Below are 9,109 nucleotides of genomic sequence, written 5' to 3' on the forward strand. Positions count from 1 at the left end.
CCCTGCAGCCGCGCTCGCTCCGCTCGGCTCCGGCTCCGGCTCCGGCGCGGGGCGCGGGGCGCGGGGCTGGGCCGAGCGGCGGCCGCTCCGGACATGTCGGGCCCCCGCGCCGGCTTCTACCGGCAGGAGCTGAACAAGACGGTGTGGGAGGTGCCGCAGCGGCTGCAGGGCCTGCGTCCGGTGGGCTCCGGCGCCTACGGCTCGGTCTGGTAGGGGCGGGGCAGAGGTGGGCGCCGGGGAGGGGGGCTGGGACGGGCTCCGGCGTGCGCCCCCTCCCCGCCCGGCGCGGGGTTCCCGGCACGGGGAGGGGCCTCGCCCTGCCTCCGCCCCACGCCCTGCGCGGATCAGGGGAATGAACGGGGGCGGGGGGAGGGGGCGTGAAGGAAACTTTGCTCCAAGACGCTGCTCCTGGTGGCAATGGGGGGGTCCTCCGGCCCCGCCCGATTCGGAGGGTCCCCCACCCGGCTCGAATACTGGGGCGTCACAGCTGGCGGGAGGCTGGGTCCCCCGGGCTCCTAAATGTCTGACTGGGTCAAGGGCTGGGCAGCCCCCTGGGGCTAGCAGGGGGCCCCGCCCGGGTGGGTGCTATTGTTTGAAAAGGGAAAGCCCAGCTAGGGGGAGATAGAGACCTCGCCCCTTAGGATGGCCTCGGACTCCCCCGTGGGTCCTGCCCACCCCCACCACTCCGTGTTTTCTGGAGTCTCAGACTCCAGATGGGATTTAGGCCTGAACGGAGATGCCTCCATTTCCCTGCAATCCCTGGGGCGTCTACACCCCACCCACTTTTGCCCCAACCTATGGCGCTCAGACCACAGCCTCCCAACCCAGCTAGGCCTTGGGGTCCCCAGAACTGGCCTGGGGCCCAGACAGACCATGGAGTCTGGATGGGGGGGGTCCAGATTAGGTTGAGGCTTGCGTTAACCTGGAACCGCTTCTGCAGGGGGCTAAGGAGGAGGTGGTTACGTGGAGCCCTAAGTTGCAGCTTTGATGTTGACAGTGGGGCTGATCCCGGGTGTGGACACGGAGAGGTGCTACCTCCCCCAGCACCCAACTGGGTCCTCACTGAGGCCAGTGCCAGAGAGCTGCTGGGTCGTTGTGGAGGTGTGAAGGCAGAGGTGGTGCGGCAGAGTGCTGCTCCAGGACATTGCAGATTAGGAGGGGACTTCTCAGGCCTCCTCCAGAAGCGGAGCTCGGAGCCTGCAGCAGGGGCTGGGGTCCCAGGGCAGACTCTGTCTTGCGCTATCCTTTGCCTGCTATCAGAAGCCTCACGCAGGCCATTTACCCGTTCCAGCACAGGCCTGTCTTATCTGTAAGGCCTCAAGGGTGGGAAGAGGGGTGGGAAAAGTGGGAGTGGCCACAGGGGCCCGGCTGGACTCACCGCTGGGACTCCACATCTGGGAGTTCCTGAGGGGTGTCAAGTTCCCGGGTGAAGCCCAGTCTCTCTCTGCTGACCCCTGGCTCCCTTTGCTCAGTTCCACTGCTGAGGCTGCTGATAGGGTCAATTCCCTGTCACCGGACTGCACAATCAGTCAAAAGGCTCTGCTGCCCCACAGGAGGGGCCACTCCCCTCACCTCCCAGCCCAGGAGTGATGTGAACCTTCCCCCGCAAGGCACAGGCTTGGGGGGCACAGATTACCAAGCACCTAGTTTCCTCTCCTGCACCTCCACCACACCCATGAGCGCGCCAGACCCAGCAGGGCCGTCGCTCTCCCCCTAGTGTGGGCATGGGGGTGGTCTAAGTCTCCACTCACACTTAGGAGGGCCTAGATGTCCAGAGATGGGGCAGAAGCAGGAGAGAGGAGATGAGCCTTCAGCAGGGCTCCAGAAGTGGCTTCATATCTACGTGCTGATCCTGAGGGCAGTGGGACCTGGGGAGGGTGGGCGTGATCCTGTCCCACCTGCATCTGAGGATGACAGTGGTGACTGCTGCCTCTCCAGCGAAAAGTAGGTGGGTGAGGAGGCTGGTGTGGAGGTGAAGGGTCTGGACCTCTGGAAGCAGAGCCGGGAAGGCGGGATAGAACCCGGGAGGATGGGATAGAACCCCCAGAGGCCACTCTCAGCTGAACATTTCTACTGTCCAGTTTTTCAGTTGCAAATAATGGTGCAATAAACACCGCTCACCAATATTCTCTCCACATTTTGAATATTGGGAGGCACTGGGGAGAACTCGCCAGCGGCTGTTTCCCTGACGTGCTATTTGCACGCTGGCTGGAGGGGCCTCTCTCCGGCTTTGAATGGGGGTCCTGGGTTGGGGGCGAGGGACAAGAGACGACCGAGGACCTTGCGCGGCGAGCACTGGCATGGCGGGCCAGCCCCTTGGGGCTCCTTCCCAGCGGACGCGCGGAGGGCTGGTCGGAGGGGCGCGGGCCGGGGCCCATCGAGAGCCTGCGCGCGGGCGGCCGCCCTCGGACCCCTCCGGCCGCCGCGCCCGGCCCGGCCTCCGTCGCCGCCTCACTGGCCGCCCGCCTTCCAGTTCGGCCTACGACACGCGGCTGCGCCAGAAGGTGGCGGTGAAGAAGCTGTCGCGCCCCTTCCAGTCGCTGATCCACGCGCGGAGGACGTACCGCGAGCTGCGGTTGCTCAAGCACCTGAAGCACGAGAACGTGAGCGGGGGCGGGCCCGCGGAGGGCGGACCAATGGGGCGGTGCGGTCTGGGGGCGGGCCCGCAGAGGGCGGACCAATGGGGGGGCGCGACCCTGAGGGCGGACCCACGGGGGGCGGACCAATGGGGCGGTGCGGCCCTGGGGGCGGGCTCGGGAGGGGGCGGACCAATGGGGCGGTGCGGCCCTGGGGGCGGGCCTGAGGAGGGCGGGGCCTGGAGCCGGTGGGGCGGGGCCCGGGCGCTGAACCGCGGGGCAGGGGTTCGCCGCCCGGTCCTAACTCCGCTCGCTACCCAGGTCATCGGGCTTCTGGATGTCTTCACCCCGGCCACGTCCATCGAGGACTTCAGCGAAGTGTGAGCGGCCGGGCGGGCGAGGAAGCGGCCCGGGAGCGCGTTCGGGGAGGGGGCGGCGGGCTGGGTCCTGACCCCAGACCCGCCCCAGGTACTTGGTGACCACCCTGATGGGCGCCGACCTGAACAACATTGTCAAGTGCCAGGCGCTGAGCGACGAACACGTCAAGTTCCTGGTTTACCAGCTGCTGCGCGGGCTCAAGGTGGGCGCGCCGGCTTCCCGGGCCCGCGGGGGTGGCGGCGCGGGGCGGGGGCGGAAACCTGGCGCTCAGCGATCTCCCCCCTGCAGTACATCCACTCGGCCGGGATCATCCACCGGGTAGGTGCCGCCGCGGGTGAGGGTCGGTCCGAGGGCTGGCGCGGCTGCGCCTCCTGCGCTCACGCCCCCGCGCGCCCGTGCAGGACCTGAAGCCCAGCAACGTGGCTGTGAATGAGGACTGCGAGCTCAGGGTGAGGGGCTCGAGGGGCCTGGGGTGGCAGGGGCATGGGGCAGCGTCTATGGGGGGACGCTGAGAACCCCTCCGGGTCGCTCTAGATCCTGGACTTCGGGCTGGCGCGCCAGGCTGATGAGGAGATGACCGGATACGTGGCAACGCGCTGGTACCGGGCACCTGAGATCATGCTGAACTGGATGCACTACAACCAGACAGGTGTCAGGGTGGGCGGGCAGGCGGAGTTCGCACGTAGGCCTGGGGAGGGTGGAGCCAAAGGCCGAGGACCCTGGGAGGGGCATGCCCAGTCTTGGTGACTGGCCTTCAGAGGGGCATGGTGGGTATCCTCTGGCCTCTGTGGCCCGAGCTAACTCCTGCCCCTGCCCAGAGTTGGGCATAGAAGAGGATGGAGTCTGCCAGTCTTCGGGCCTGGCTGTGACTTAGGGTCTACTGTGCTGGCTCCTCCCAGCTCCCAGGGGAGGGGTTTGGGGCGGGCAGACTGACGGAGGTCCCTCCCCTCCCCTCCCCCAACAGTGGACATCTGGTCTGTGGGCTGCATCATGGCTGAGCTGCTCCAGGGAAAGGCCCTCTTCCCGGGAAATGACTGTATCCTTGGCCCAGGTGGGGGAGCAGGGTCAAACCGGGGTCCCCTCCTGTAGGGAGGGGGCTGGCTATGGCCCTTTCTGGCAGGTCTCGCTTCCTTTTGCCTCCCCATATTATGCCACCCTGGGCTTCCTGTCCTCAGCTGTAGGCTCTGGGCAGTGCCCCAAGATCTTGTGTCTGGGGGCCGGGAAAAGTCCATGGCTGGCCAGTGGGAGTTTCCTGAGCGAGGTAGACATTGACCAGCTGAAGCGCATCATGGAAGTGGTGGGCACACCCAGTCCAGAGGTTCTGGCAAAGATATCTTCAGAACATGTAAGTCAGTGCCCAACCAGCCACTAGCTCCCTCTGCTGATCAAGCCCCCAGATGCTCTGGGGGAGAGGGTGGCCTGAAAATATGGGCACCAGATGGGAACATGGGGCATGGTGGGGTAGAACCCAGGGTAGGCATGCAACCCCTTTGGCGAAACAGGTGGATGGGGAAGACATTCCTGGCACAAGGGACAGTGAGGGACAAACGGTGCCCTGGCTGTGGGCAGTGGAGGGGCAGGAAAAGCTCTGGACCCTGCTCCTGCAGGCCCTATAGGGAGGAGGTCTGGTCTGCCTGTGCCCTTGCCCAGGCCTGTTGGAGTGAATGAGTCTAGGGGCTTCTCTCGGAAAGCCCTGTGCCCAGTTTGGGGCCAGGGAGGGAGGAGGTGAACAGCCCCCAGGTCCTTCTTATGTGCCCCCAGGCCCGGACATACATCCAGTCCCTGCCCCCCATGCCCCAGAAGGACCTCAGCAGCATCTTCCATGGAGCCAACCCTCTGGGTGAGGACTGGCCCTGGGGCTGGACTGGGCTCCTCATCAGACCTTGGATGCAGAGCTGACCCCCCACTGGCCCCCTTGCAGCCATAGACCTCCTTGGAAGGATGCTGGTGCTGGACAGTGACCAGAGGGTCAGTGCGGCGGAAGCGCTGGCCCATGCCTATTTCAGCCAGTACCATGACCCTGAGGATGAGCCAGAGGCAGAGCCCTATGATGAGAGCGTCGAGGCCAAAGACCGCACGGTGGAGGAGTGGAAGGGTGGGCATGGGGGTGCCCAGGGGCCTGGTGTGGGCATGGGGTATGGGGCGGGGCCTGGGACTGCATCTGCACCCCTGGAGGCAATGCCCCAGATCCCGCCCAGAGTGTCCTGGGAGGAGGAACAACATACCCCCTACTCCAGAGTCGGGCAGGCAGAGGTGGGGGCATCTAGCAGAGGGCAGGCTCTGGCTTCCAGCCTCGGGCTGAAGCTGCACTCAGAGGGTGGGGGCTGGGCTGGGCAGCGCAAGCTGACCTTTCCCCTCACTCCTAGAGCTCACCTACCAGGAAGTCCTCAGCTTCAAGCCCCCAGAGCCTCCAAAACCGCCGGGCAGCCTGGAGATTGAGCAGTGAGGCGCTGCCCAGCAGCCACCCTTGAACCTGTGGAGGGGCCAGAGCCTGCACCCTCCCTCAGTGGGTCAGGTTTCCTCTACACCCCTATGGCCAGGCAGCCCTGACCCCTGGTCTGGGACCCCATGCCTTGAGGAGAGTCTACACACATGTGACTGCACAAACCTTTGTGCACGTGTGCTTGCCATGTGTAGGACTCTGGGCACAGGTGTCCCTGGGTCTACTTTGGTCCTCCTACCCGCTCCTGGCCACAGGGCTCTCCCTTGGGACCTCCCTGTGGGGGGCCTGGATGCCACAGGGATCCCCCTGGGGAGTGTGTCTGTCTCTGGACCTCCTCTGGCTCAGAGAGCTATGGGGGGTGCACTGGGGCCAGGGGCTCAGTGGGTAGAGCTGCTCAGCCTGGAAGTGGGGGCTGCCCTGGTGGTTGCTGAGACCCACAGACCCAAGAGCTGAGGCAGGGCTAGTGCACCACCAGGCTCAGCAGGGTCTTCCCTGTGGGGGTAGCAGGGCAGGACAACCACCAGGTGTCAAATGAGAAAGGCTGCCTGGAGCCTTGTGCCACCTGTGGGGTCTGTGGGCACACGGACATGAACATGTGGTCCCAGCGTTCACATGTCAGGACGTGTGCTAGGCAGGGGAATCTGCGGGCACGCAAGGGCCAGGAGCCATGTCGGGCAGGGGCCTGAGTTTGGGTGGGTGTGCTACTGCCTCGCCTCCCCTTAGTTCGTGATGCCACAGGGGGTGGTGAGATCCAGGCTAGGGGCTCCAGTGGGCCAAGGGGGCAGCCACTTGGGGGCTTTCTCCTGGGAGCTCCAGCTGGTCCGAGGCATGAGGCACACTCCAGTTGTTGGGGCCGGGGCTGGGGGTGCAGCCTCGAGAACACTAAGGCAGGCAGCACGCACGGATGTGGACTTGGACACTTTTGCCGGACCTCAGCCCGGAGCTGACCACCTCCACCGCTCTCTACCTCTGCCCTCGTGGTGGCTGCAGCTGGAGGTCCGAGGTGCTCTGGTCTGCGGGTCAGCTCCCAGAGTGGGGCGAATGGACTAACCTTTGGGACAGGACTGCCCAGACACGTCGGGTGTGGCTTCTCCCTGGAGAGGTGGTAGCCTCTTGCCTGGAGGGGTCCAGGGAGGTCTGGGGCCAAGTGCCTGCACCAGGGGTGCACAATAAAGAGGATCCCTCCTGTTCAGCTTGCGTCCCAGGCTCCAGGCCCTGCTGTCCCTGCTGTCCCGCATATCTCCAGCTGGCCTGGCTCCCCCAGAGGCCTGCAGTGGCCAGATCCCTCGGGCCCCCAGGTGGACAAACAGCCACCTCTGGCACCCTCCTTGCTCCCTGGAGGGTCTGAGAGCCCAGGGAGACCAGGGGAGGATGTGGCGGGTGGGCAGGTCCTGAGGGAACAGAGTGGATGGCCACCCACACAGTGAACCCGGCTGCCCTTCAAGGGACTCACAGGGCAGCCTTGACTCCTGGCCCAGACCCAGTCTCTCCCCTTCTTTCAGTGGTCAGGGAGGCTGGCTGGGGGGCAGTTGGGTGTCCCTGGGAGCAAAGGCCTTCCCTTCCCCGTGGTTGGGTGGGGTAGGAGAAATAGCTTTCTCTTCCTTCCTGGTTAAGGTGAAGGAGGTCACCTCAACCCAAGGGGTTCACCTGCCGAACCTACTCCTGCTGCCCACTGCAGCTCACATGGGGGAGAGGGCCCAGGCCATGGTGGAGGCCAGGCAGCATGCCCTTAGGGGTCAGGAACAGTCTATGCCTTTGCCCTGGGTCTTGGGGCAGGGGTGGAAACCATCTGGGAGCAGGACCTCCAGGGGCTTGGTCAGTGTGGTAGCCAGTCCTGGGGGGAACCCTGGAGACCAGGCTGGGCCAAGTCCAGCATTTGGGGGTGGAGGATAGGAGCATAACTGGGGACACAGCCCCATTTTGGGAACCTGGTCTGACATGGGACCCTGCTAGACCCCTGAAGATAAGGGGGGCAGCTGGAGGGCTTCCTGGAGGAGGTGGGTAGAGTGCCACAGGCAGCCCAGGGCAGGAAGGGCACGGGATACAAGCAATTGTGGTTTGGGTGGCCCCAAGCTACCCCTGCTCGCTGGTCCCCAGCTCCTGAATGCTCCAGATCACCACTGAAGCCCAGGTGCAAAGCTGCTCTGGCTGAGCTTGAGCCCCTGAGCTGCTGATTCATGGCGGGCAGGCGGGGCACAGAGGGCGAGCCAGGGGGCCCAGGGATCCTGTTACCCACCAGCCTTGTGGGCTCTGGGACAGACCCCATATTCCCTTCTCAGGCCTGTGTCCCTGGGCTGGGAGAAGGTGCGGGCTCTTCCGTCCAGAAGTATCTGCCCAGGGTGGTGCGTGCCCACCCACCCAGAGTTATCAGGCTGAGGGCCCAAGCAGGTCCCCCCTTCAGCCCTGGAGGCAGGCACACCTTGCTGGAGACTGGGTTTTTTTTTTGTTTTTTTTTTTTGAGACAGGGTCTTGCTCTGTACCCTGGCTAGGGTGCAGTGGGGTCATCACAGCTCACTGCAGCCTCCAACTCCTGGGCTCGGGCGATCCTCCTGCCTCAGCCTCCGGAGTGGCTGGGACTACAGGCGTGCACCACCGTGCTCCCAAGTTTGGGAGACAGAACTAGCCCCCCTCTCTGGAAAGAGAGATGCAGGCAAGACAGGTGCTGGAGGACTGGGCATTTGGTAGGGCATCTCTAGGGGTGAGGAGGGCAGTGGACATTGGGAACACAGGGTCAGCCCAGGGGCCTCAGGGATGGGGGACTGGGTGGGGATGGAGTGGGAGGTGGTGTTCCCGCAGGTGGACAATGCCCAGGGCTGCGGATGGGCCCAGCGCCCTAGGGTGGTGGTTAGTAAGGAGCAGCCCCGGCTAAGACCTCCCACCCCCATCCGCCCGTCGGGGAAGTTCAGCCAGAGGGCAGAGAGCTTGGGGTGGCGCTCTCCTCCCCCTCCCCTTCCCCCCATCCTCTGGCCCTACCTCTCCGCCCGCGCGGCCGCCTCGGGTTTCCGGAGGGGCCAGAGGGCGGGCGGGGGCATCACGTGCGCGCGGCCAGGGGGCCGGTTGGTCCGTGAGCCGGGGAGGGGCCGTGCGCTGCCCGGACCCGGCCGGGGTCTGGCCGGGGTGGGCGCCTTGGAGAGCCGGGAGGGCGGCGACCCGGAGAGAAGAGCCGGGCGCAGAAGCGCCCCGGCGGCGGGCGATCGGGCGGGGACGGGACGCGCGCCGAGGGACCCCCGCTGATCCCGGGTCCTGGTCCTCGGGGCGCGGTGCCTGCAGCGTCCGCGGCGGGGGCGGCGCCCGGGGCCCGCCATGAGCTCTCCGCCGCCCGCCCGCAGTGGCTTTTACCGCCAGGAGGTGACCAAGACCGCCTGGGAGGTGCGCGCCGTGTACCAGGACCTGCAGCCCGTGGGCTCGGGCGCGTACGGCGCGGTGTGGTGAGCGCGGGCCGGCGGCGGGGCGGGCGGGGCGTGCGGGTCGGGGCCCCGGCCTTCCCGCTAAGCTCCCGCCCCGCAGCTCGGCCGTGGACAGCCGCACGGGCGCCAAGGTGGCCATCAAGAAGCTGTACCGGCCCTTCCAGTCAGAGCTGTTTGCCAAGCGCGCCTACCGCGAGCTGCGCCTCCTCAAACACATGCGCCACGAGAACGTGAGTCGCCTGCAGCTGGGGGACTCCCGCCGAGGCTGGCTCCTGTCCCCTCCCCGAGAAGGCCGGCCCCCTGCC

At 66.0% G+C, this 9,109-nt stretch overlaps 2 protein-coding genes across 3 annotated transcripts in view; both read left to right on the top strand.

The window, feature by feature from the left end:
- MAPK11 (mitogen-activated protein kinase 11) lies at positions 1-6,587 on the top strand. 2 transcript variants are annotated; one of them, XM_012648811.1, is made up of 12 exons: positions 1-209; positions 2,474-2,603; positions 2,898-2,956; positions 3,045-3,156; positions 3,243-3,272; positions 3,356-3,403; positions 3,489-3,603; positions 3,919-3,990; positions 4,220-4,299; positions 4,716-4,794; positions 4,876-5,049; positions 5,321-6,587. In XM_012648811.1, the coding sequence occupies exons 1-12, from the start codon at positions 94-96 to the stop codon at positions 5,398-5,400; spliced, it is 1,095 nt and encodes a 364-aa protein (XP_012504265.1). In that variant the 5' UTR covers positions 1-93; the 3' UTR covers positions 5,401-6,587. The 2 variants fall into 2 exon arrangements, with proteins under 2 accessions (XP_012504265.1, XP_012504264.1); XM_012648810.1 differs by having other exon boundaries at positions 94-209; positions 3,919-4,005; positions 4,130-4,299.
- A 1,795-nt stretch (positions 6,588-8,382) lies between these two features.
- MAPK12 (mitogen-activated protein kinase 12) overlaps positions 8,383-9,109 on the top strand; it is a 7,723-nt gene continuing 6,996 nt past the window's right edge. The window contains exons 1-2 of the mRNA XM_012648796.1: positions 8,383-8,825; positions 8,905-9,034. Coding sequence (XP_012504250.1) covers positions 8,701-8,825; positions 8,905-9,034 — 255 coding nt within the window. The 5' untranslated portion in view covers positions 8,383-8,700. The remainder of the gene's footprint in view (positions 8,826-8,904; positions 9,035-9,109) is intronic.

Source organism: Propithecus coquereli, unplaced genomic scaffold, assembly GCF_000956105.1.
Source record: "Propithecus coquereli isolate 6110/MARCELLA unplaced genomic scaffold, Pcoq_1.0 Scaffold294, whole genome shotgun sequence".
Taxonomy (NCBI): Eukaryota; Metazoa; Chordata; class Mammalia; order Primates; family Indriidae; genus Propithecus; species Propithecus coquereli.